At 45.1% G+C, this 27,868-nt stretch overlaps 1 protein-coding gene across 1 annotated transcript; it reads left to right on the top strand.

The window, feature by feature from the left end:
- Nucleotides 1–220: 220 nt before the first annotated feature.
- Nucleotides 221–23,151, top strand: Glo1 (glyoxalase I). Its single transcript, XM_006983071.4, has 6 exons — nt 221–494; nt 11,762–11,844; nt 15,793–15,933; nt 17,349–17,416; nt 18,823–18,912; nt 21,788–23,151. Exons 1-6 carry the CDS (start codon nt 411–413, stop codon nt 21,874–21,876), a joined length of 555 nt encoding a protein of 184 aa, XP_006983133.1. The 5' UTR covers nt 221–410; the 3' UTR covers nt 21,877–23,151.
- The last annotated feature ends 4,717 nt before the right edge of the window (nt 23,152–27,868 follow it).

The following is a 27,868-nucleotide window of genomic DNA, read 5'->3' as shown; positions in this document are numbered from 1 at the left end:
ACTTTCATTGTTCTAAAAAGAGTAAACTAACACCAGGCTGCAATTTTCTACGAAGTTGCCGCCCTGAGGGATGGGTGGTTATTCAACGCAATTAAATATAAACAAAATCAGGTCACTGAGTAACTCCAAAACCGCAGATTCAGCGCCACAGTTTTTTTTTTTCTTCAAGAGTTGCCGCCATTGTGCGCAATGGCATCCTGGGAATTGTAGTTTCTCCATTGGGAACCTGGTTCACTGAGATCCAATCAACAGAAAGCCAACAACCATATGCACCACGATTGGCTGGGAGCCGCGGCCGCCCGCTCCTGGGCCGGTCTCTCCGCCTAGTGCAAAGGCGGCACACGGTCTTTGCGGAGCTTGTGGCCCGCTGGTTTGTTGGCAGAACTGGTCGGTGATCCTCCGGGGCGGTCATGGCAGAGCCACAGCCTGCTCCCAGCGGCCTCACGGATGAGGTCGCCCTCAGCTGCTGCTCCGACCCGGACCCCAGCACCAAGGTGGGCGACAGGGCCTCCTTCCCTGGCGGCCGGAGCGGACCTAGGACTCTGGCCCGGCAAGGCTGGGCCAGATCCTAACCTTATCTAGTTGCAGGTCCGCCGGCTTAAGGCGTGGGAGAGACAGAGCAGGCCCGGGGTGCGGTGGGGTTATCCCCTTCTTCAGAAAGTTATTTCAAAACATCTGACCCCAAGTGCATTAATTTGTTTATTTTTGCACGGTCTCTTGAAGCCAGCCCAAATCTGGGTCATAGTCTATGTATGTGGGTGTAGTTGTCCCTCGGTCAGACGCCATGGCCCTTAAAGGGGGCAGTTTCAGAACTTCCATAGCTAAAGGGCCCTGTCTATAACTGGCCCCTCCCAGACGCACTCATTTTCTGTAGTTGCCTTGCCTCCAGCTTTCACTCCTTCAAACTGCGGCGGTTGCTCCAATTTAAAGCCTTTTCTTGGCTTTTGCTGTTGCCCAAAGACCACACTTCTGTCCACCCTGCCCACCGTGAGTCTGGTGGAGAAATTGCTGGTAATAGGACATCGATCTGAAGAGACTCTCAGACCCTCTTCTTCTGGCCCTTTGGTTTTGCAGTTACAACCTAGTAAGGGGCATAGCCCATGGCCTGGGAAAGCTTTCACGTAACATGACTGTACTTACAGTCGCGAAAACTCATTCAGGTGTGGTGCCTCACTGTCTGTACACGGCCAAAAAAAGTTCGACATTGTGGCTGATGGAGAAATTTAGTACTGTGTAGTCATCTGTGTCAGTAAACACCTTTGCATCTATTCATTTTGGTGTATCATTTGTAAATCCCTTGAAGACTGAATGTGAGCTTTATGCAGACCTCTAGGAGGGGCAGATCGATGGTGAAGGACTTTGGTCCCTGCTTGTTCTTTGCCTTAAGGGCAACGAGAGCCAGAGAGAGTCAGACATACTGTAATTGCCAAAGCCTTTGACTAGCACAAGGTGTGTACTTAAAAAAGATCTTAGTCACTAAAAAATTAAGGCAGGAAAGAATGAATATACACACATCTTCCCACACCTTCCACTTACACATACCTTAGTTTGCATTTAATTTTTACACTTATTTGTGTGTGTGTGTGTGTGTGGTGTGTGCATGCATATGCGTGGCATACGTGTGGAGGTCAGTGGAGAACTTTCCATCCACATATGTGTGGGTCCTGGGAATCAAATTCAGGTAGGTCTTCAGGCTTGGCAGCAAGTGACTTTACTGGCTGAGCCAGCTCATCCCTTAGTTATTTTATAAATTATAAATTGGTTCATTCCATGTGAATTAGTTTCACACATTACTCAAAATTTTACCTATCTAGCTATTTAATTTTCTTTCTTTTCTTTTATTCTTCTTTTGTTTGTTTGTTTAGACAGGGTCTCGCCTATGTAGCTTTTCCTGTCTGGAACTTGGTATGTAGACCAGGCTGGCCTCAAACTTACGGAGATCCAACTGTCTGTTTCCCAAGTGCTGGGATTAAAGGAGAGTACACTATCATAACCTGCTCTTGCTGGGCTAGTTCTTACAAAGCAAAATCAGATTCTAGGCACTGTTCTGTGTCACCTGGCTTCCTAGGTCACTGGGGGTTGTGGGTAGCAGGCTGTTTCAAACAATAGGAGTCCAGGGCCTGGGCATGTGGTGTGGTAAAGAACATGTTTGGCCTTGAATCCAATCCTTACTATCAAAAAAAAAAAAAAAAGAAAGAAAAAAAAAAAAAAAGAAAGAACAAAAGGAATGAATATATTAAAATTCCAGGTAGATCTCTCTCTCTCTTTTTTTTTTTTTTTTTTTTTTTTTTATGATGTATACATATACAGCATGTTTGCCTGCAGGCCAGAAGAGGGCACCAGATTTCATTACAGATGGTTGTGAGCCACCATGTGGTTGCTGGGAATTGAACTCAGGACCTCTGGAAGAGCAGTCAGTGCTCTTAACCTCTGAGCTATCTCTCCAGCCCCCAGGTAGATCTTTAAAAATAATATGAAATGTACTTTTTTGATATTTTGCCTGCATGTATGTCTGTCTGTCGATGTCGGATCCCTGGAAGGTAGAGTTACAGACAGTTGTAAGCTGCCATGTGGGTGCTGGGAATTGAACCCAGGTCCTCTGGAAGAACAGCCAGTGCTCTTAACCACCAAGCCATCTCTCTAGCCCCGAAATGTACTTTTTTGTATCTTGATTTACATTCCACATTCTCCAGATTTCTCTTGATTTTTAATTATCTTTTGAGATTAGGCATTTTTGGTCATGGGCATACCATGTGCAGATGTAAAGTGAGTTACATAAAGTCTGGTGTATGTTGAGTGTGCTAGCAAAGTCATATTCTCACAACATGACTTCTACCTTTAATACTTCTAGTCAGCCAAAACCCCATTAAAAAAGAAACAGAACTAAATAAAAACACTTACATTTCAATGCTAGTATCCCTACAAATTTTACTAATCATAACGTTCTCTGCAAATGAGTTAATTATATTTTATATTCTATTTGAAGCTACCCTAGTTCCAACACTTATTGTTACTACGTGATGAGGCAACCAAACAGAGCGATTCATTCCTAACAGCTCTATGAGAAAGGGAGGATTGTCTCCATTTTACAAATAAGGAGACTTAGACACAGGTACCGAGTGGATTGCCTAGTGAGGAGTCCACGTTCCCATCCTCTGCCCTCTCTGCTTCTAAGATAACTCAAACTGTACTTGGAGGACTTGCCTTGGAGGGGGAGGGGGGGAAAGCCTTCAATGAATGACATTTAGCTTGATTGTATACTGACTGCAGAGAACATGGTAGGCACTTTTGAGTGGGTGCGGATTCTGGCGTAAACAAGATGAGGACTTCATCTTTCACCAAACATACACCAACTCTGATGGATTTGGGATGGATGGGCTCTTGGCATTACAAAGCATCCCGAGTGTATTGGTTACTTTTCTCACTGCACTGACCAAATGCCTGCTAAAGAGCAAGAATGTACAGTTTGAAGGTGCATTCCGTGACAGTGGGGAGACATGGGGCAAGGGAGGCTCTGGCCTGTGGCAGCAGGAGTGTGAGGTTGCTGGTCATACTGTGTTTGCAGTCTGGACGCAGAGTGAGATGATTCTGTGCATGTAGCTGGCTGGCTTCCCACTTCTAATTCAGTCTGAAAGCCTAGTCCATGACGGCGCCACTCACATTCAGGATGCGTCTTCCCGAATTCGTGAAGCTGCTCTCAAACTTTGGGTGATTGTAAGTCCAGTTTCAAGTTCTCATCGGAGATGAACTATCAGAGTTTTCAAAGGTCCCACCAGTGGTGTATTGTAGGCACAGGGTGTTGGGAATCTGGAGCCCTGCATTGGAATCCTCATGTCCTTGATCACTCCCATCTTGGCAGGGCTCCTGGGGCCTGTAAAAGGAACGTAAAGATGACTCAGAGCTTTTGTGGGGGTACGGTGAGATGAAATGGGTTATGTTAGTCTATGAAGATAGGGCTCAGGGTAGTGTTTCAGCTGTGAGGGTCAAGGAAAGCATTAAGCAGAAGGTAGAGAAGACTAGTCTGGCAGATTGGAGACCCGTCATGAGGAAAAGCCTGAATGAATGTCATGTCTAAGAAGGTTAGGTTAGCATTGTGTGTGTGTGTGTGTGTGTGTGTAAAACCTATATTATATATATAGTAGGTAAGTACATACAATGTATATACAATATATACATACATATACTATATATTTGATGGAGGGAGAGGGGGAGGGGAGGGAATACAGAGCAATCATTGGGGTACTCAAAAAACTGAAAACTCCTGTAATGTTTGTTTTTCTCACCGCACAAAGATTTCTACTTGGCGAGTTTGGAGTATGTGTGTATGTTGAACCCAGAACTTTGGACTTGCTAAGCACAAATGTGCTCTGATGCTGAGAGACACCGTTATGCCCAGATCACAACCCCAAAGAGACCAACCACCAAAGACCATGGATGTCCAGAATGCAACAGCAAGGTTTATTCTATAGATACAAGTCTAGACAGGGAACTCGTTCCTACACCCAATACAGCGAGGCAGGGAGGAGTTGCTCTTTCTTTGTGAGGCTAGGTATTTAAAAACTGCAAGCCCTTCAGGGTGGTTGGGGGGTTTGCACGGGTGCAACTCGGGTTGGTTTACTTTTATCTCTGTTCTTTTATTGGGTGAGGGTTGTAACCTTTGAATTTACTGGTTGTGGGTTACAATTATCATTTTGGGGGCAGTCCAGCACAAGTCCCAGGCTCTGTCCTTGAGCTGCCTGGGGGCTGGCTGGCCTAGCACGTACTGACTGTGGGGGCTGGCTCAGTAGTCTAGGCTCTGTCCTTGACTCATGCACATAACTCTAAGTTGGTGAGGGGTCCCAGACAGTAAACATCTAGCCAAACTTTGAGCAGTCAGAGTACATGCAGAAAGGGAGCTACTGCAAGGTCTTTTGTTCATGGCCTTCTCAAAAACTGCTTGCTCAAGTCTCAGGAAACTGAAATTGAGGCCTGATCTCTGAGAGAAGGCTGATCAGCCTGTTATGACATCTGCTTGGTCCTTTCAATACATCCTGGAGTTATACGAGTATATTTTGCATGTACGTAATGGAAATAAATATTTATTTGCTGGGAGAACACTCTTTCCAGTCATAGGCGTTTGGCATAGAAGAAGGTCGGCAGAACCATTGTAAGGGTGCAGCGATAAAGATGATGTTGAAAGGGGTACAGCAAACAAACTGGCCCTTGTGTACTTTGATCCCCAAAGCGTCGAGAAGCCTGAGTTTTCTGCAGCCCAGGATTTCGATTCTGGAGCTATCACTCCAGATTGCTTTTGAGTAAGCCTGCAAGAAGTGGAGAGCAGCCCGGGTGGGACTGGGGAGGACTTGAGCTATGCAGCGGTTATTAGGAAGGCTAGAAGGAGGATTCCCAGGGGGTTAGGCAGCCAAGGAAGTGGAAGGCTTGGCTTAGAATCTGTTCAGGACACTTGAGGTGGTTAGGATTGAACTGGGGAGACTGTTGAGAGAAGAACCAAGGAAGACTTCCCCCGGGTCTCCCTTGGGCTCAGGCAGAGTGGCTGGGGCATCCTCTCTTGTCTTTGGGCTGAGGTGCTTTTGATACTCTGGCCGAAGCAGATGTGGTGACTAGGCCGCAGGTGCGAGTCCAGAGTCGAGGTTAGAGGGTTGGGCAGATTTGGTAACCAAAACCAATCGTGCAGTGGAAGCTCTGCGTTTGTTCTATAACAGCAGCAGCAAGACAAATAAAGTGGTTTGCTCAGGGCCAGGCATTCTGCTAACTACGTTAATACATTACCACATTTCTGCATCAGCTCAGCCGTAGACTGATCACTGTCATCTCAGAGGTGTGGAAACGGAGGCGTGAGGAAAGTAACGGCTCTCTCAGTGTCACATTATAGAGCCATGTTGTTGCCAGCTCCAAATCAATATCTCATATATGTGTGTTTTTCCTCCCTTTGCATGAGGAAAGGACTGCCTTGTGATACTGGAGAGAGGACCAATAATGTTGGATGCAGCTGGGGAGACCTGAGTTCAATCCCCAGGACCCTTATTTAAAAAAAAAAAAAAAAATGCCAGGCATGGTGGCGAGCCGTTTGTAAGCTCAGCAGGAAGGAGGCAGAGGTAGGTGGATCCCTGGAGCTCTCTGGCCAGCCCGCCAGGCCTGCTCTGGGAGCCCCAGGCCAAAAGAGGGACTCTGCCTTCCAGAACAAGGTTGATGGATTCTAACAGCACCTGGAGTTGTTCCCTGGCCTCCACATGCATGGACACACATGTGCACCTGCATACACAAGGACAAGCTACATGTACACAAAGAAGTATGTGACCTCCCAGACTTGTAGAAGTCTGACAAGTCCCGCTGGTTTACGGTCAGGGTCTGGGCAGGGCTTCCTTCCCTTCTGGAGGGATCCAGAGAAGCCTCTGCTTCCAGCTCCGGCTGTTGCCTGATCTCATTTCCTTTCAGAGGTTGGCCGACACCCCAGTTTCCTTGCTTGTTGTCAGTGGCCAAAATGGTGGTGGTGATCTGTCTCTCCGCCAGCCCCCACAGCGTACTCTTTCTGATGTCCCTTCAACCACACCTCTCCTCACCGTATCTGCCATGTGCTGACTCTCTTCTGTCTTCGGAGGCTTTTAAGGTCTCTTGTGATTGCGCTGAACCACCATCCTAACCGAGGCTGGTCCCTGCCCCCTCTCCCCTTTAAGCATGTGTCGGTTTGTCTGTGTGTGGGCATGTGCATGTGAGTGTAAGTGCTTGTGGAGACCCGAAGGAGTGTCAGATCCCTTGGAGAGCTGGAGTTATAGTTGTGAGCTACCCAATGTGGGGTGCTGGAACTGAAGGGTCCTCTGCAAGAGCAGTTCATGTTCTTAACTGCTGAGCTGTCTCTCCAACCCCAGTCTCTGGATTTTAAGGCCGTCTGGTGAGTTAATTCCATCTTCAGAGTCTCTTACAATAGAACCTAAATTAATTAATGTCTGATAAAATAATCTGGACCTTGTTCAGAGCTGATTCTGGGTCTGTAGCTCTTTCTTCCCCCCAGGGGGCTGTAGTGCAGGGGCAAATCACCAAGCCTAGTGTGGGAAGCTCTCTGATGAGGCCTGCCAAGGACAGCCTTTGAAATTACCTCTGTGTGGCCCCAAAGAGCACACATCAGGATCTCAGTGGACTGGGCCTCCCCACGCAAGCGCAGTAATTGATAGGGAAGCAGCAGGCGCTCACATTGGCTGGGAGAGGGAGCTGCTTGCTGTATCTTTAGTATCTTGTTTTAATCTCTGCTTAGACCAGCACCTGACATGAGAGTGGTCTTGCTGCTTTGTAAAAAGTCTGAAATTGTTTTGTCTCATTTCACCGGGGTCCCAGAGTGACTTTGTAGGTGTTTTTATGGCCGTGTTCAGAAGACAGAACCAGAGGGTCAGTGCCTGGCCAGTGAGCTGCTCATCTCTCTCTTACCTGACTGTCACAGGGGAGGGCAGCTCTGGCTGTGGAAAGGCAACATAGGTCCAGGAAAATGGAGCCTGGAGCCAGCTGCCTTTTACCTGGGCGCTGTGTGGCGTAATGAGAGAAGCAGACCAGGAGAGCCACACTGAGGCTCCAAGTTCAGGGTATGAACTGCGCAGCTGTCCCCAGGAAAAGGGAATGCAGCACTGCCAAAGGAGTTTGGGGTTTTATAGGGTGCTTTTAGTTGGGGGGGGGGTGGAATTCTCACAGGCTAAGGGACTGCAGTAAGTCAAGTTTTATGGGGGACGGGGAGGGCCCTCTGGCTGTTAGAATAGCAGGAGACTGCTGTGGGCAAGTCTTCTGCTCAGAGGAGGGGTCAGCAGAAGTGGAGAACATTCAGTTTCCATTTCCCTTATGGGACTCCGTTCTACAGGGGTCCTCCATCTTGGTGTCTTGGGTGACTCCATCTTAAGCCAAAGATCTGGGCCAGCCCAGCAGTTGCTGTTATTTATTAAGCGGCACTGTTTACCATATGAGAGAAGCCACGAGACACAACGAAACCCACTATAAGAGTTTATTACCAGGTCGTGTTGGCAGCGGCGGCGGCTGCGGTGGCAGCGCATACCTTTAATCCTAGCACTGGGGAGACAGAGCCAAGCGGATCTCTGTGAGTTCGAGGCCAGCCTGGTCTACAGAGAGAGATCCAGGACAGACACCAACACTACACAGAGAAACCCTGTCTTGGGAAAAAAAAAGGTTATTAATAGTAAGGGTATGCATAGGGGTATGGAATGACCATGCAGGAAGAGAGGGAAGGAATAGGTGGAACCCACTTTATAGCTGTCGCCACACTCCCCCCTCCCCCCCAATCCCTTGCATGCACATATGGGCTTAGATAGCTATGCCACACATGTACACAGATTATATGATCACGCTGCGTGCAGATTACGTAATCATGCAGTGCACAGATTATGTAGGATTTATGTAGTACATAAGGTGCTGGGATGACTAAGCATCTTGCCTGGCTACTGGACAGCACGTGTTCGGTCATGTAGCTGGGAATTCTAACATGTGGCTAGGAATTCTAACAGTTACCACCTCTGAACAGTGAATTTACGTGCTCTTTAAGATCACTTCTTCATGATAGACAATAAATAGTGTATTTGTATTTATATGATTTAAGTTGGAGGAGGAGGCTGTTTGGCCAAAGCATTACTTGTAGACACCGTTTTCCTGTCCCACAGCTGCTCTCAAATAATCACTCAGAGGTTTAATATGAATTATAAATGCTCAGCCAATAGCTCAGGCTTGTTACTAACTAGTTCTTACATTTTATGTTAACCCATATTACTTATTTATGCTCTGCCACATGGTGGTACCTTTATTAGCATGGCATGTTCATCTCCTGCTTTCTCTGCATCTGGCTGGCAACTCCTGGCTCCTTCCTTCTGCCTCCCAGCATTCTCCTAGTCTGGCTCTTCTAGCTAACCTTCTGTTCAGCTATTGGCCAGTCAGCTTTCTTTATTAAACCAATCACAGCAACAAATCTTCACAGTGTATAAAGGGATTATCCCACAGCAATTACCTTTCTCATTGCTGTGATAAAATACCCTGACAAAGGCAACTTGGGGGACAGGGCTTATTTCAGCTTGCAGTTCAAGTTACACTTCCTAAAGGTGGGGAGATCGTGATGACAGGAGCTGGAGGTGGCTGGTCACATGACAGCCACAGACAGGAATCAGAGAGTGAAGGATGTTTGTGCTTAGCTAGCTTTCTGTTTTGTGCACTTCAGGACCCAAGCCCATGGAGTGGTCCCACTTATATTTATGGTGGATATTCTCACTTTGATTAACCTACTCAAGATTTAGCTCTGTGTAAGAGCACTTAAGGCCCTGGGTTTGGTCTTTGGCTCTGGGGGGAAAAAAAAACTGAACCAAAACAAGACCAAAAAATCTGGGCAAGTGCTGGGGCACTCCTTTAATCCTAGCATTTTGGAGGCAGAGGCAGGTAGATCTCTGAGTTCGAAGCCAGCCTGGTCTACAAGTTCCAGGACAGCCAAAGAAACCCTGTCTTGAAAAATCAAGTAAAGGAAAAAAGGAAAGAAAGAAAAAGAAAATCCCTAAATCCCTCATACATGCCTGGAGGCTAACCTAATCTAAATAATCCTTTACAGATGTGCCCAGAGGCTTGCCTCGTGGTGATTCTGTTCCTGTCGAGTTCACAGCATTAACTATGAAAACTGCAAAGGGTGATCAGAGTTTTCAGGCCTGTTGTGTTAAGTCCACGAGTACAACAGAATAACACTGGGTTAGTTATAGGGTAAGAGGTGTCTGTGGTAAAAGAAAACCTGAATTTACAAGAGTTAGATAATTAATGTAATTACTCAGTGTTGGCTTCTCATTTATAAAATGGAGATTATATTCGCACATATAAATACTTCATACTATTATTTTATCAGGGCTGGGGGTGTAGCTCACATGAGGCCTGGGGTTTGATTCCCAGAACTGGGCAAGGTAGTGTACATTTGTAATCCCAGCACTTGGGAGATAGAGTCAGCAGTGTTAGAATTCCTAGCCACTCCCCCAGCTACATGACTGGCTTCGCTTGCCTTATGTCCTTCGTAATCCGTGCACTGCTTGATCACGTAATCTGCACACAGCATGGTCACGTAACCTATGCATTTGCGTGGCATAGCCACTTAATAAATAACAAGGGGTATCAGCAGATCAAGGTCAGTCACCCTTGGCTACATAGTGAATTCAAGGCCAGCCCGGACTACAGGCCACCCTGACTCAAAAAATAAGATAGTTACTGTGCCTAAAGAAATCAACTCCTAACCGAAGTGTTACTAGTAACTTTAACCCTATAAATTTATGCATTGTTTACCCTTTTTCAGTAAACCCTCTTGTTTTCCGTGGAGATTGAAGGGTTTCACAAAGGTGTTAAGACACTACCTTTTTTGCTTCTTGGTTCTCTAGGAATCTAAGACCTTTGTAAGGACTTGCTGGTTAACGTGGTTACCAGTAAGTTGATAGACACAAAGAATCTCAGGGTGGCACCAAGTATTAAAGTGAGAGTAGCTTCTCAAGGCAATTTCTTTCTGCGAAAAGTGTGTGCCAGAGCCCCAGGACTAGCAAGCACCCTGGGGCAGGACGTGCACTTGGTTTTTATACAAAGGCAGTTGGTGACTGTCTTCCCATCGCCTGGGGTCTGACCTCACAGTCTTTTCCCATTGACTAGTTTTAAAAGAATCTTTGAAAAGCAAAGGGGGAAGAGGCCAGCTGATTCAGGCCATCAATTTCTAGGATGGGGTCCTTTCTCACTAAATAGTTCAGCAAGGATGTTTATACATTCATCAAAAAATATTATGGAGGCAGGCAGAGCACTGAGTTCAAGGCCAGCCTGGTCTACATACAGAGTTTCAGGACAGCCAGGTCTACACAGAGAGACCCTGTCTTGAAAAAAAAAAAATGTGTGTGTGTGTGTGTGTGTGTGTGTGTGTGTGTGTGTGTGTAATTTTAGAGCCAGACATGGTAGCTCACACATTTAATCCCGGCACTTGGGAAGAAGAGTCAGGCTGATCTCTGTGAGTGTGAGGCTATCTCAGATTTGCTTAGTGAGTTCCAGGCTGCATGAGACCTGAGGGGAGTGGGGGCGTGGTGGGGGGAGATTATAGAGGATGGATGCTTTGTTTTGCCAAATAAAATTGTAGTTTTGGTTGCACAAAATCAAGCTAGAGAAGGGATGCACTTGTTAGTAGTTTGTTTGGAAGGTAGTCACCGGAAGTCCTATGGAGTGGGGAAGTGCCAGCAAAAAACATTGTTTTCTGCCCCTGGGGGTGAGGGGGCAGGTGGGAGTCAGTCACTTTATAATTGTCTCACTAAAGCGGGTGCCGGTGGCTCTCGCCCATAATCTCAGGACTTGTGTGTGACAGCTGGAAGGCCAGCCAGGGGCCAGTTGCTGACACAGCCAGTTTGAGGCCAGCGTGGGCCATATGAGCTCCTGTCTCAGGAACCCAGAGCCAAACCCAACAACCACAGAGGTCCCGCCAAGCCTAGTGACTAAGAAAGCCAGGTTTTCAAGTCCCTGGTAGTCGAAGGGCATTCCTGGACCCGAAACTCACCGGATCTCAGCTGCCCCACCCAGAAGCCCGCAACTGGACATTGCAGGGCAGGGAGAGAGCTTGGGAGTGGAGCCATAGGTGTGGGAGGAACTGTTTGAGGAAGCTACTGTTGAGGCTGAAGATGGGGTGGCCTTTCTTGTTTTCTGTTTGCTGGGCTGTTACAGAAAGCATAGTGAAAGTTGCTGTGTTGAAAGGTAAAGATACTTAATGTACCCAGTTGTTTCTCCTCAGGACTTCCTGTTGCAGCAGACGATGCTGAGAATTAAGGATCCCAAGAAGTCCCTGGAGTTTTATACTAAGGTTCTTGGAATGACGTAAGTATTTCTTAGTGCCTTAATGTTGAAGAAGACCACAGCAATTAGAGAAGATGGCTCAGTGGTAGGAGAGGACTGGCCCCCCCAAAGTGGTCCCTAACCTCCAGGCCAGTGCCAGGGCACACGCCCCTTCCTCTCAGAAATAAATACATAGTAAAAAGTAGCAGAAAGTCTTCGGTTGTGGAGCCTGCAAGGAGGCCTGAGTAGACAGCACTCCGGTTAAGCTCCGTTTGTGTCAGCACTGGTCAAGTTCACGGTAACAAAAGGCTCAGGGCTTTCATTTTCTGCCGAGTCCCCTCTGCCGAGAGCTGGCCAGCTCAACCAGCGTCTGTTCAGACCCTTGAGATGCCCGGACCGCTTCTACCCCGTTTGCTTCCGAAGTCATGAATGTCAGGACACAGTGCTTAGAAAATGAATGGATTTATTTAAAATCGGCCCCTGGTTCCGTTTTTTATAGGCTGCGTTCTCTCTTGATGAAGGGGTGGTAGCCGCGGGGTTTGTAACCCTTTGAACGTTTGGTGTGCTGACCTCTCTTTTCCATCGGCTTTGTTGGGGCGTAACTGATAATTTGACTTTTCTTGGTTCGTTTCCTCATAGCAGGAGGTTTTTGATGACATACATAATTAAACGAAATGATCTTTGATTTACTGCCTTCCATTTACTTCCACAGATTTTGAGAGAACAGCCCAAGTAGGAGATCTCTATTATGTATGCTTAGAAAGTGTGGCCAGTTCTGAAAAAATATAAAACGGAGAGGAATAGCTTCCTTCCCTCGGTCCCTCTCCCTACACTGCTCTTCAGTTGTTGTGATCCTTTCCAGAAAAGGTGGCTTTCTGTGTGTGTGTGTGTGTGTGTGTGTGTGTGTGTGTGTGTGTGTGTGTATGTGTGTGTGTGTAGCATATTTTAGGACAGAGTGAAAGCAAATCCGGCGGACACACGCCATTGCCAGGCTCCAACTCTTCTGTCCCTTGTACCTTCGCTGCAGACCTTTCGGATAGCTTGTGTCCCCCTTTTACACTTGAAGATAGGAAATTTCTGGGCCTAGACCCCACCGTTGGCAGAGTTGAGTCCATATGCAGTTGACTCCACTGCTGACCTTTGTTTTTAAAGAGCTCCCAGACTGAGCGCAACTTGACCCTAACCTGATACACTCATTCTGCATACAGCAAGTGGCTTCCTTTGCTTTGGTTCCCATCTGATTGGACATTGAGGCCAGTACAGTCATGTTAGTAGGGGCGGAGATAGTTTTCCCAATGGTTCCATTTGAGGTGTTTGATCCCTTTGTGGGAGTAAATTTAGTTGTGGTTGATCAATGCCTAAATGTAGTGGTCCAGGCATATTGATAACAGGGATAAGTAGATAAAATATTGGGGCAGATCTCTGGAAACTAGGCTTTGGGTGCAGGGGGATGGCTCAGCTGATAAAACACTGGCCATGACAGCATGGGGATTTCAATCTCCCAGAACCCATGTAAAGGTGCTGGGTGTGGTGGTATGTACCTGCAGTCCTGTGCTGGAGAGACAAAGGTTCTAAGACTGTCCTTGCACTCAGGAGGCAGAGGCAGGTGGACCTCTGAGTTGAGGCCGGCTTAGCCTGCTTAGCAATTCCAGACCAGCTAGGGTCACTTACTGATGCTGTCTCTGGGGTCGAGGGTGAGTGAAAGACAATGGAGAGCAGTTGAGGACACCCTGTGTCAACCTCTTAACCTCTACATGCACACGCACATTCCCTATACATGTACCCATGTACACACACACACACACACACCCCAAGACATTCTGCTGGGCTTCAAGCGCCTGTTATTGATTATGCACAGGATCATCTTTGAGCATAATTAATCCTCAGTGATCTAAAAAGATGGTATTATGGGTATTGCTCTGCTTGCCTGTGATCTTCCGTTTGGAAAACTGTAACTTACCTTTCTTAGAACCTCGGGGCTCCTTCGCCCTTCCTATCAAGTCTCCCCTTGTCCCATCGACTCTCCCTTCCACCTACAGCCTGCCCCGGCCAGCGGGGTGTCAACGGGGGTGACCCACCTGCGGGAGAGAATGAAAGGGACGGGGAGACACGAGAGAAGAGAGCAAGACAGTGTTCTGATCAAGCTGCAAATTTTATTCTCCTCAGCAAGGCTTATATAGCATGAGAGGGGCAGGAAGGAGGGAAGGGGCGAGACGTGCCGTAAGTGCAGGTGAACATTATTCTGTTGCTATGCTACCTGACCTACCTGACCTGTTCTTTATCTTTGGGGGCATCTGGTTTAGGGCCTGTGGCTTCTTCTCTGGCCTAGCTAGTCCTTTTCCATGGTTCATGTTTGGTCCCTGACAACAGACAAACTTAGTGAAGTCTTTGGAGACTGTCTCTTGTCCTCTGCGCCCTCGTTTGTCCATTGTCGCTCTCTCTGCATCAGCTCTGCCTAAACTCTGCTGGCTGCTCTCGCTTGACTCCCCCCCAATTCCTCCCGGCCCCTGCCTCAGCCGCCCGGCCATGTGGAAGCTGCTCCTGCATGACCTTTCCATGTCCCGTGACCTTTGCGCAGTCCTGGAGACTCCAACCCTCCCGTGGGTGGCATTCACATTTCTGTGATGCTGATCTGCCCTCTCTCCTGCCGCCTGTCCCCCATTTCCTCTCCTGGTGCTTTCTGAAGAACTCAGTAGCTGTGTTTAACTGACAGAATGATAGGGAAAGGGATTGTTCACTGAAACAGAAACCCAAAGTATCTTCCCCTGTTTATAAACGAGCACTGTGATTCTAGCTAAATTTCACTAAATTGGAATAATTGAGAGATGCTTGTGCTAAGTCACCCTCGGAAGCCCAGCACTTGGGAAGCTGAACCAGGGGGTGGACGAATTGGCACCATTCAGTGAGTTTAGGCTATCCTTGGCTACACAGTAAAGCAGGAGATGGACAAATTAGCACTATCTAGTGAGTTCAGGCTATTCTTGGCTACACAGTAAGAGCATGTCTCACAAAACAATAAAAAAGAGAGAGAGAGAGAGAAAGAATTGATGAATTACAGAACCTTGCCCCTCACAGCTTGGTACTAGAACCCTGCCTGGGGTGGTGAAGGGGTAAAGGAAGAACAGACACTAAAGAAACAGCTATGTGGGCACAGGAAAGCTGGGGTCAGGTGGTCAGAGCACTCTGATGGAGTGGTACCAGCCACGGCAGTAACCTGGAACCGCAGTGTGTTACGTCGGTACAAGGGTGGGTAGGAGGTGTCTGTAGGCAGCAGTCTCAGGCAGAAATCATCCGGGAGGAGCAAGCTGCAGCTGCTAGCTTTTGCACACACTGTGAGCATCATCACTTGGCCTACAGGAAGGCTTTGCCATCCTTCTGAGTCTAGGGGTGTGTCAGGAGGGCTCTTCTCTTCTCATGGGTCTGAGCATTGGTCCTTAACATGGCCATGCTCATATCAACAATACACATTCACTCAAGACTTGATCCATGGTGACACTTTAACTCAATGCCTCCTTGGCTGTCAGAATTGTGTGTGTGTGTGTGTGTGTGTGTGTGTGTGTGTGTGTGTGTGTGTGTATTCAAGGGGACATACCATGTATAGAGCCAGAGGTCAACTTTGGGTGCTGTTTCTCGGAACTGACCACTTTGGTTTTTGAGACAGGGTTCCTCATTGGTACCTGCTAAGCTTGGTGGTCAGCAAGTCCCATGGGTGTGCCTATCTCTGTCTTCCCAGGGCGGCTATTGCCAGCACACACCATCATGCCTGGCTTTTTACGTGGGTGCTGGGGACCAGACGCAGGTCTTTATGCTCCTATGGCAAGTACTTTACAGATGGAACTGTAAATGAGATCTTTTTCCCTAGTTTTTGAATACAGTCTTCTCACTAAACTACATTATATATATAGTTCTTATTCCAAGTAGACCATAAATATTATGTCGCATTTATTATCAACTTTTGCTGTTGTAAATGACTATGGCTTTTAATTTTAGGCTACTCCAAAAGTTTGATTTTCCTTCAATGAAATTTTCCCTCTACTTCTTGGCTTATGAGGAAAAGAATGACATCCCAAAAGATAACAATGAAAGAATAGCATGGACGTTTTCCAGAAAAGCTACACTTGAGTTGACACAGTGAGTATGCTTTCTTGTCTCTATATATATCCTAATTTTTCATAAGGTATTTAAAGAATCCTTTTTGTGTGCTTACCAGTCTAAATCAATTTTTAGTATTTTTTGAAGTGTGGCTATTTGGGTCTCCGTGTTATTCTTATGGTTTCTTTAGCACAGAGGGAATATTTTTATTTCAGAGAATATAAGACCCTGAAGTGGCAAGATATTTACCAAACTATAGATTATCAATTTTATATCTTAGATTCTTCTCTTATATTTTTGGTTGTGAGCCTAGCCTTTAACGGCTGAGCCATCTCTCCAGCCCAGATTCTTCTCAAATCTTCTGATATTCATATTTTTGTCCTTTTATTATTTTGTTATGTTTTTGACCCAGAAATTTTATAGACTATGTTCCTTTTAAAGAGCCAGCACATCATTTTGTAATAATTTTTTTTTAAGATTTATTTATTTATTATGTACACAGTTTTCTGCCTACATATATGCTTGCAGGTCAGAAGAAAGCACCAGATCTCATTACGGATGGTTGTGAGCCACCATGTGGTTGCTGGGAATTGAACTCAGGACCTCAGGAAGAGCAGCCAGTGCTCTTAACCGCTGAGCCATCTCTCCAGCCCCATTTTGTAATAATTAATATTCAAATTTTAGCACATTTTTATAACCTCAGCATTTAAAAGTACAGAATTAAAGAATTCTCCATTCCTTTTTGTGTTAGTGTGTATCCCTTGATTCAGAAAGACTTGCTTAAGTGGCCGTCTCTGCTCTAAAATGGAAATGTTCGGATCTAGTCCACAGAGCTCTTTGGATGCTTGCTTGATAATGTGTCTAGTACTTAGTGCAGATAGTTGCTGCCATTTTTATTCTTGCTCTTATTGGGGTGCCTGGGTTTGACTGTCTCCTTGACCTAGTTAGGATCTTCTTTGCCAGATTGCCCTTTCTACTGGTGAAAATTCAATATTTGTAGTAAAGTCACATGCTACAGAGTAAGCCTGCAGAGAGATTCCCTTTCATAGGCTCCTCTAAGGTCAGAACTGTAAGTTATTATCTTAGGCAGGGCTCTTTAAAGAACAGAACCAATAGAAGGTAGACATCAAAGGAGAGTTATTCGATTGGCTTACACGGTAGAGGTTGGGTAGTCCCGACAATGGCTCTGTGAACACAGGAGAAGCAGAGAACCCATTGCTGTTCCATCCGCAAAGCTGGAGGCCTCCGCAGTCCTAAGCTGCTGTGGAAGGCCTTGGAGGTCCAAAGAGCTGTAGTCTATCATCAGCAGAGATAAATGCAGGTCAGATGGAAGGGGTTACCCATGTTGACAGTGGGTCTTCTCTCTGGAAATTCACGCAAGGACACACCCTGAGATGCGTCTGTTAGGTTGGTTCTAAGACCCGCTATCACGGAGATTTTCCTTTCCTCTGTAGCAACTGGGGCACCGAGGATGATGAGACCCAGAGTTACCACAACAGCAACTCAGACCCTCGGGGATTCGGTATGTTTGCGACACTGGTTGGATGTTTGTGGATGTGTGTGATTTTTACACACTGTGCATATTTATGGTACAGTAAACCTAAGACATGAATGACCTAATTTTCAAGTATAACTAATTTATTAGGGATATGACTTTTTATTTCCTGCATATCTTATTTAGCAGCTATCTAATTTCAGTATTAGTCCAAACATTGTGTTTGCTATCCTGGAATTAGATTTAAGGTTCTTTTTTTTTTTTGGTTTTCCGAGTCAGGGTTTCTCAATGTAGCTTTGCACCTTTCCTGGCACTCACTCTGTAGCCCAGGCTGGCCTCAAACTCACAGAGATCCACCTGGCTCTGCCTCCCGAGTGCTGGGATTAAAGGCGTGCGCCACCACCGCCCGGCCTTTTTTTTTTTTAATCTTTTTTTTTTAAATAAATTATATTTATTTATTATGTACACAGTGTTCTTCCTGCATATGTCCCTGCAGGCCAGAAGAGGGCGCCAGATCTCATTATAGATGGTTGTGAGCCACCATGTGGTTGCTGGGAATTGAACTCAGGACCTCTAGAAGAGCAATCAGTGCTCTTTAACCGATGAGCCATCTCTCCAGCCGTGTTTGCTTTTTCATAATATGATACTGTTAAGTCACAGTATTATGTTTCCAGTAAACTTTATTGTAGGGCTAGGGATAGAGTCCACAGCCTTGCACATGCAAGACAAGCATTCTACCACTAAGCTGTCCCTCCAACTCCCTCTAGGAGAGTGTTCAATTAAAAACAGTGATAACTATGGTTAATAATAATCCCATTTTCTGGTAATGCCTTGTCAAGTGGCTGAAGAGATGGTTCAGTGGTTAAGAACACTTGTTCTTGTAGAGGACCTGGACTTGGTTCCCAGCATCCATATGGTGGTTTACAGCTGTCCATAATTCCAGTTCCAGGGGATCTGATGCCCTCTTTTGACATCACTGGGTATCAGACGACACACACGTAGTACATTTACATACATGCAGGTAAACTACTCATTACACATACAGTAAAATAAATAAATCTAGAAATAATGTGTCTTGTCAGGATGGCAGAGTAAAAGCTTCAGTTGGGTAATGAGGTGAATGTCAGCAACCTGTTAAACACAGGAAATGATACCCTTTGGGTATAGGTGATTCTAAACAGACTGAGCTATGCATTAGTCAGTATTGGTTTCTTTAAAATAATAATCAGAGCAACTTTGACTATAACTATAGCAATTTGACTATAGCTAGCTAGTCAGACAGCTACTGGTCCTTTAATACATAGATTTTGAACCTATTTAACTCTGTTTTCATGGGCCTTGTGTTTTGGAAGTAAGTTTTGGAAGCCATTTGTGTGCTCTTGTAATAATTCCTTCCTGTGCTTTGTTTTTTTGGTGGGATGTTATCACCAAAGGTCACATTGGGATTGCTGTTCCTGATGTCTACAGCGCCTGTAACAGATTTGAAGAACTGGGAGTCAAGTTTGTGAAGAAACCCGACGATGGTGAGTCAGCCTGCGCTTCAGCGTGTGCACAGCTGTGATTGGTTCATGTGTCTGAGTGGCTGTTGGGGTCATGCTGATTGGATGCAAGGAACAGGAAGCCCTTTCAGCAGTCCTCAGAGCAAAGGGATGTGAAGGGAATACCTGGCTCTCTTCAGAGACTGGAAGGAGCGTGTAGTGTGGCTTCAGCAGGGACTGGACACAGGATCTGGGGAGCATGGGAAGCTCGCCTCTCTTTCCCTGGCTCTGCCACTTTCTCTCGTGGGCTTCCAACTGTCAGGATTTCAGGGTGTGGGTAGTTGCTGCTAAGTGAATTCTCTGAAATGTATTTTGTTGTTAATATAACTTTGCCTGCTTACTTTAGTGAATAACTGATATTTTTCATTCTTTTATACAATTGTATATGCTTATGCTTTGGGTATTTGTCTTGAAATAGCAGATATCTGAATTCCACTGGATTTATATGTATAATTTTTATTATACTTAGATCTGTTCTTACCTCCTTAATTTTTTAAAATGTATTCCTAACTTTGGAAATAGGTTCTTGCCATGTGGCCCAGGCTGCTCATGAACCTGTGATTCTCTTGCTCCAGCCTCCCTAGTACTGACATTACAGTGTGCCACCACAGTTTGAGACATTTCATGAGCTTAAGCACCAAGTAGTTCATTGGTAGAGTCTTTGCCTAGTATGCACTGGGTCATGGGTTGAATTCCTAGCACCAAAAACCAACCAACCAACCAACCAACCAAAAACAACAACAACAACAACAACAACAACAAAATAACCAAACAACACATAACAAAAGCCCAGAGACAAATAAATGAAACATTTCAATAAAATTGTTTCAAGTAAACATATTACTACAGGATTTCCTCAATAAGTCAACAGCTTTCCCCTCTGCTCATATCCGCTGCTGTCACCTGGACTGGGTTATTGATTTATCTTTTCTTTCTCTTTGGCCTTCACACATTTTTTTTCAAAGATAATATAGTACAGTATTTTGAGCACCTTTACTCCATTTCTCTCTTGAAGCTTCTTTTGGATTTTCCTGTCTTAGCACCTCTACCAGGACTATGACCTGAGGTTTTGGGAGGTTAGGTCTCTGACAGATGCATGAGAACCAGGCACAGATGGATGAGTTCTTTTGGGAATCCTATCTTCATTTTCCTTCGCTCTTGAAAACACTGCTTAATTGTCATTCTGTATACAAGTATCCTTGAAAAATTGGCTCAGTGTCTTTGTTTTATATATATGTATCCATCCCCCCGGGAGCTTTGTGGTTTACCAATTACTTTTTCCCTCACATGTATCTATCTGATTTTTCCATTTTTTTTTTCCTTTGTATGTGTCTGTGTGTGGTGTGTATGTGTATTTGTAGGCCTCAGTTGACAGTGGGCATCTTCCTCGAGTACTCTCTACTTTATTTAACAAGGCAGGGCCTCTTACTGAAGCCTGAGCTCCCTGGAGATCCCAGCCTCAGCTCCCTCACACTAGGATAACAAGTCGCCACCAGGCTTGCCCACCTGCCACCTTCTTGGGAGGGTTCTGGGAATCCAGACTCCAGTCTTCATGCTTGCCCAGCAAATGCTTTAACTACTTCCTGTCAGCCCCGCCCTCTGTTGGAGTCTTCGTTTGCGCTTTCATTCCCGGGCTCCCTAACATTTTCTTTGTCTTAGTTCGCGCTGGCAATACTTCATAGTGCTCATCACTTTTACACGCTTTAATAGCCCTTTGTCCATTGTTCTAATATTTCATGTTGAATTCAAATCTATAATCCATATAATCAAGTTCCTGGATTATGGTAGCTTGGCCTCTGAGCTATTTTTTCCAACAACCGTAAGCTGTTGTAATCCACCAGGCCACATGACTGGCAGAAGAGAATCGTCCCTAAGGATCCGTGTGATCTCAGGAAGACAGCTGGATGAGCCCTGGGCTGAGTTCAGCTCAGAGGCTTTTCCCCCTCCGGGCAAAGCAGTGTTAGTAGGAAGACACACCTGAGGTCGCCATACTTGGGCCTGGATGTGGTAGGGGCAATAAGGAAGGCCAGCTGGCTTATTCTTCCTAGCTCCCTCATTAGACATGCTCTCTGTCGCCCTTCACTCTTGAGGACATCTGGGAATCGGTGGTGGAGCCCCTCCCAAGTGCAAGGGCGGCTGTTGTTTGCCGTGGCGAGGCAGGAGAAGCATCCTGTTGATTCTCCCACAACCACACATTCAGAACTTGTGTTCTGACTCCAAGCTACCTTCTGTATGGATCAGGTTCCAATAGTCACCCCCACGCTCCCCCGTTGCTCCCCAGCCACCCCCCTGGAGATTGCTTAGCTGTGTTTCACCCCCTCTTTTCCACCCTTATTTGTATTCCTTGACCTTGGGGTCAGGAAGCAGACACAAGAGTCTGATGAGTTCAGCATCTTAGTCCCCAAATAAATCAATCTCTCAGGCCACATTTCTACATCTAAGTAAACAGCTCCATCTGGTTACAATCCCCAGGAGTCACAGCCTGACTGACAGGACTTGGGTTGCCTAGTGTATTGTTTAATAGGGTTTACATGACCCAAGCCTCTGGTGTCTTGGTTGTGTGGAGAGGCCACATTACCTGCTCCCTTGAGCACACCTCTATCTTCTTTTCCTTCCTAAATAATTTCTGTGATGGTGATATGGTAACCTCAAAGAGAGGCAAGGACCTGAGGCTTAACAGGGCTCCTTCTGAAAGGTCGTATTCTAGCATTAGGATCACCGTGCTACCATTATAACACAAACTTTTTTAGAAGGAAAGCTATCAACAATGTGTCTCATTCAAATGCAAATTAAAATTGTAATAAAAATGTGTTTGATTTTTAATGTTCCTTTCTAGTAATGAAAAGTTTTCATTATACAGGTAAAATGAAAGGTCTGGCATTCATTCAAGATCCTGACGGCTACTGGATTGAAATTCTGAATCCTAACACAATGACAAAGATTATTTAGTTCTGTGAGAGTGTTCCTTTGAGGTGTCGGTGATGGTGGGGACAAGAAACAGCGTGATACAAGATTCTAAGGCACCAGAAGCATCGAGGGCCGATGGATCTTTGCTCCAGTTCAAGTCATTCTGAAATCCTTTTCATTGTCCTGTTTCAGTGGTTTTTTTTTTTTTTTAAATCCTCCCTCCTCTGTTTAGTCAACCTAATTTTCAAGTACCAGTTTGTCTTATGACTTTGACAAAGTTGTGTGACTTTGCTTTTTAGATAATAATTAGAACGATTCCCTTCAGAGACTACATTTGCTACCCTGTCTCTTAAGTATTACTCAAGTCTGGTTTTGATTCATCATTTAAAATTTTGTTTTAAATGTTTCTCTTTCTTACCTTCTGGGGTTTCACTTCCTTAGAAATAACTTTTCATAATGGAAAGTAAAGAACACTGAACAGAAATGAAACTTCGTATGTACTTCAAACAGCATAGTGTTTATTTTACAAAAGAGAAGGCACTCTTGAGAGCAATTCTGAATCACGCTGACTAGGAAACTGACAGAAATACTAATTTTTATGTATATATAAAGTACTTTCAAAGTTCAAGGACTAACTTTACTTTGTGGGAATGTGGAGAAGGAGGGATTAATATTACTAGGTACTTCAACAATGGGCTAGGGTGCAGCATACTTTATGTGAATGAATACTGCAACTACCATGGGAGAAAGCAAGCGGCTAGACATACAGACTAACCTGATTGTGTCATCGTTTTTAGTGTCTGGATGATGCCTCACTGGACCTCCTGTGACAGGCTAGTCTTCTCCTCTGAGGCCTGCACTGAGCTTGGCTTTGTGCCCTTTGCTCTCGGGCTTGAGTACCACAGTGGAAGAAGCATAGACTTCGATAGAACAAGGCTGTTCTAGGGGACATTCTGTGTGAGGGAGGCTCATATGAGTCTTCCCCACCCCACAGGCCTATGAATTCACTTAGGATAAATTATTTCCAGTGGGAACTCAGCTATCAGGAGTTAGCTCAGTGGTCTACCCTGCTGACTGACTGGTGGTGGATTTCTAAGGCAATTTTGAAAACTTTTGGTCCGGAGGATAAAACCCAATTTGAGGTCAAACTACACTGAAGTTTTCTGCAGGCTGTAGTGGAAGCTGTCTGGATGGGTGATGTCAAGGGTTACACCTCTAGAGTCATTCTGTTTCTTTTTGGGATGAAATGGATTAATGTGAGCAGTTTAAACAAATCATAGACTGAAATAAAACTTTAACGCTGTTTAATATGTAAAATTCTGTGTAGCAAGTTCTTTCTTATAAGAGGCTGGCTTTGAAGAGAAGGTCGTGTAAATGCATGCTGAACCTGCATGCTGAGCCAAGGATATGCATGAATCTGTACAGACTGTAAGCCAGGTAGTTTCTATGGTTGATGGAGGGTAGGAAAGAAAATACAGAACTAGCTACACAGTGGTTACTCACACCTTTAATCTTAAGCATTCAAGAGGCGAAGGCAAGTGAATCGCTGTGAGTTCTAGGCCAGCCTGGTCTACAGAATGAGTTCTAGTACAGCCAGGGCTACACAAAGAAACCCTGTCTAAAACAAAACAAACAAACAAATAGAACTAAAGGATTTTGGGGCATTGTAAGTACATGCAGAAGAAAGACCAGATATTAAAAGGTTGGGTCACAGGAATTTAGGAGGACCAGTTTGTAACATCCTGTACTACAGTCACCAAATGGGAGGCCGGCACAATTCATCTAACAATTTGAGTCTTATTTCTAGGGGGGGGAAAAAGACTTCTGGACTTGTTAAGTGAATCTTTCCAAAAGGTAATCCTTATCCCTTAAGTTCATTACTAATGCATTGAAAAATGGACGTGACTGGGCCTTGGCAGGAATTCAGACAGTGCACTTTCCAATATTCCTGCCTGGGAAGTGGTGATGGGAAGAATGGGCTGCGGCTCAGAAAGCCTGCTGCTGCTCTGGTGAGACAGCAGGGCTGCGGCACACAGTCATGGAGAGTGCTGGTCCTCTGCAGACGTGCACACACGTTGGGGCCCTTGCTGCAAGGGGCTTAAACAAAGAGCCAGTGGCTGCAGACTCACCTGTGGAGCATTCTGAGCAAACTGTAATTGCAGCTCATAATACCCTGCATTAACAACAATACCATAGACTAGGCAATGTGCACATTGTTTACACTTCAGGAGGCTGAAACATCCAAGATAGAGGCAGGAGCAGATGCAGTGTCTGGCAAGGGTCCTCTTCCTGACTTATTGTAGACGGATACTGTCTGTGTCTTCACAGGGTAGAAGTTATTGCATGTCTGTCTTGACCAGACACTCAGCCCATTCCGGAGGGCTCCGCCCTAACTGAATTACCATGCAAAGAGCTCATCTGTGGTAGTGTGAATAGGTGCGGCCCCCATAGACTTATATGCTTGAATGCTTGGCCACAGGAAGTGGCACTAGGAGGTGTGGCCTTGTTGAGGAAGTGTGTCACTATGGGGGTAGGCTTAGAGGTCTTGTATGTTCAAGCTATGCCCAGTGTCACAGTTCACTTCCTGCTGCCTGCAGATCAAGATACAGAACTCCCAGCTCCTCTAGCATCACATCTGCCTGCAAGCTGCCATGACCTGTCATTATGATAATGGGACTAAACCTCTGAAACTATAAGCTAGCCCTGATTAAACGTTTTCATTTATAAGAGTTGCCATGGTCATGGTGTCTCTTACAGCAATAGAAACCCTAACTAAGACATCTCCAAATATCATTTTGGGGAGTGGGCTTAGACATGGGAATTTGGAAGGGACCCAGGGTTGTCCATAGCATAGGACATAGAAATTACTGTTGACAACATGACTGTGGAGAGGGCTGTGTTCCAATGATGCTGTTGGAAACATGGAGAGGCCCAGGTAGCAAGCAAGCACTGTGGGGAGTTGACAAAGGGTTGATACAGTCTGTACAGCAAGAACTCCAGATGTCTCCAGCTTTCTTATTCTGTCAACTTTGTTCTCTTTGGATCAATACTATTTATGATCAAAGATGCCTAACCACCAGTCTGAGTGCTGGGTATAGATCAACGTCTAGTGGAAGAAAGTAACCTGGGATAAGGACTGAAAACTAAGGAGCGTTTCCCAAGGCTCCTTAGCCGAACGCTCATCTCCCTTATGTCCTGCAAGACCAACAATGTTATGGAGTATGAGTTACTTTACAGACTATTTCACAGTGGGAGTTTTCCGATTGGTGTAATGACGATGATGAAAGTGGAATTATATATCTTTAAGTGGAAGACCGCGGGTGAAATGCCCTCTCACATTGAGGGCACGTGCATTCAGCATGCATCACTAACTTAACCTTGTGGCCTGCTGAGGTTATGTTTGTTCACTTTCTCTGATGGAAACTTTTCCTCTGCCCACCTACACTGTATTCTTCAGAAGAAAATGAACTATGTGAAGCCCAAAACGGGAGTCATGCTTGACTTCATTGAGAGGGAAAAATGAAACAGGCTTTTGCCTGTATGAATGCTCTGGGGTTAAATATTGTGCAGACCGTCTGGGGATGTCGAATGTCCTTGCACCTCATCCACTAAACACCACTAGTAAAACCAACTGAAAATGCCCCTCCACATCTCCAGAATAACCCCTAGGGGTCAGTACTGCCCTGCTGGAACCACTGGTTTCAAGATTCTGATTCTAGTTTCTTCAAAGTGAGTGTGACCTGGCATCATTTACAAAGGGACGAGTAGTCTACACTTTGAGGCTTTCCTGCTTATGGACAAAGGGCATTTTTCACCTCTGATCAGCAGTTACTTGTCTGAGCTACCTTTGGGAGCCCTTCCTTTTTTTTTTTTTTTTTTTTTTTTTTTTTTTGGTTTTTTTGGTTTTTTTGGAGACAGGGTTTCTCTGTGTAGCTTTGCGCCTTTCCTGGATCTCGCTCTGTAGACCAGGCTGGCCTCAAACTCACAAAGATCCGCCTGGCTCTGCCTCCCGAGTGCTGGGATTAAAGATGTGTGCCACCACCGCCCGGCAGGGAGCCCTTCTGAACAGTGTTTTACATAGTATTTTGTTACGCTGAATGCTCAGAAATATGGGTCACACTAATGGAACATGTTAGTAACAGGCATGATGGCGCAGTGACACCAAGGAAGTAACAACACCCGGGTGACCCAGAAAATGGCCAGTGACAGTTAACTGAGCTTAACCAGACAGTACTCTTTGGAGGAAATAACCCAGCTCAGTCTAATCACTAGTTAGGAGAAACTGTACAGCAAACACATAAATTTGGTGTTAGCCTATTAGCATAAAATCATGTTAGCATATTATAAAGTATTTTTAAAATGCTAATCTCATCCTGGACTTTTAGAGCTGTAATTAAATAGACTTCATAGATGTCATCAAACTACACATTAGGGTTGGAGATAAGGCTAAGAGCACTTGCTGCTCTTGCTGAGGACCCGAGTTCAGTTTCCGGCACCCATGACTCACATCCACCTTTAACTCCAGCTCCAGGAGATCTGGCACCTTTTTCTGGCCTCTGCATTCAAGTGTATACACACACACACACACACACACAAAAAAAAAAAACAAAAACAAAACAAAACAAAACAAAAAAGCAAAACCCCATAGCTTGAAAATAAATATTAAAAAAAAATACACATGATACAATAGGCTTTGAGACTTCAAAGGCCTTAAAATGGTCAGCTCCTATTTGGTTAATGCTGTGGTATTTTTTTTTTTTTTTTTTTTTAAAGATTTATTTATTTATTATGTATACAGTATGCTGCTTGCATGCCAGAAGAGGGCGCCAGATCTCAATATAGATGGTTGTAAGCCACCATGTGGTTGCTGGGAATTGAACTCAAGACCTTCGGAAGTACAGTCAGTGCTCTTAACCTCTGAGCCATCTCTCCAGCCCTGCTGTGGTATTCTGTATCCTAGAAAATAATCAAGGATTTTAATTTCTAAATTAATGCAACTTGTTTCTTGTATTACTTTTTTACAGTATCGAAAAAAGTAGAAAGGCCCCAAATGAGGAAATTGTTAATATATACACATAACGATAGTGTTCTCTTTTCTAATGTCATTGAAGCATTCAAACATTATTTTAGACCTTAAAAAGAACAATGGGACAATGTCATGAGGTAGTAAGTGAAGAGACAGAATGTAATCTATGTATACCATGCTCTTGATGTTAGTAAGCAAAAACAAAACAAAACAGAAAGAGAAGGGGGAAATACCAAGCTATGATCATCACTGGCTACTTACTTCCTGCTATTTTTGTGAGTTTTACAAATTATTTAAAGTGAGCAACTATGACTTTTTAAGTCTCAGGAAGGTGGTTTCTCCTTTTTTCTCAGTTACAGGAAGGTATGGTCACTACACAGGGACTCACTGATCTTCAGGGCTGTCCTTCCTGACTCCCCTCTCAGGAGAAAGAAAGCTTCAGGGTTCAGAACGTTCAAAGTCAAGAGTCCTTGTCCTGCATGGCACTGCAGGAGGCTGTGGTCTAGCTGCTTGAATGGTGATGGGCCATGAGTTACCAAGACAGGCAGGGAGGTGAGTTAATAATTTCAACATCATGTCATGTAATGATATAAAGATTTAATGGAGTGTGCACAGCATGATTGGGGGCACAAAATCATATTAAATGTCCTTGTAGAACAAGGCTGAGGATACAAGATAGTTGCTGTATTGAGAAAAATTATGAGCTGTGGAGGCAGAATGGACAAACCAGAAGAGCAGCAGGCAGAGTATCACCAGGAACAAACTAGGTTTGAAACGAGTACTAACCACCCTGTATGCCTGTCAGTGGCAATTTCTAGCATCTGATGGCTATGTGTGGGTCTCAAAATGGGACACCTTAGCAGAATTGCTTGGGGTTTGTTTAAACACAGGTGTCAGGTGTCTGGGCCCCACTGATGGGCTAGGTCTGCAGAGGGCGCTACAGTAAGCATTTGCTGTGTGTGTAAGAGAGAGGGAGAGCAGGGCAGAGAGGAGAAAGTAGAATATAGG

Source organism: Peromyscus maniculatus, chromosome 21 (assembly GCF_049852395.1).
Source record: "Peromyscus maniculatus bairdii isolate BWxNUB_F1_BW_parent chromosome 21, HU_Pman_BW_mat_3.1, whole genome shotgun sequence".
Lineage (NCBI taxonomy): Eukaryota > Metazoa > Chordata > Mammalia > Rodentia > Cricetidae > Peromyscus > Peromyscus maniculatus.
The sequence above is the reverse complement of the archived record's forward strand: the minus strand, read 5'-3'. Positions and strand labels throughout refer to the sequence as shown.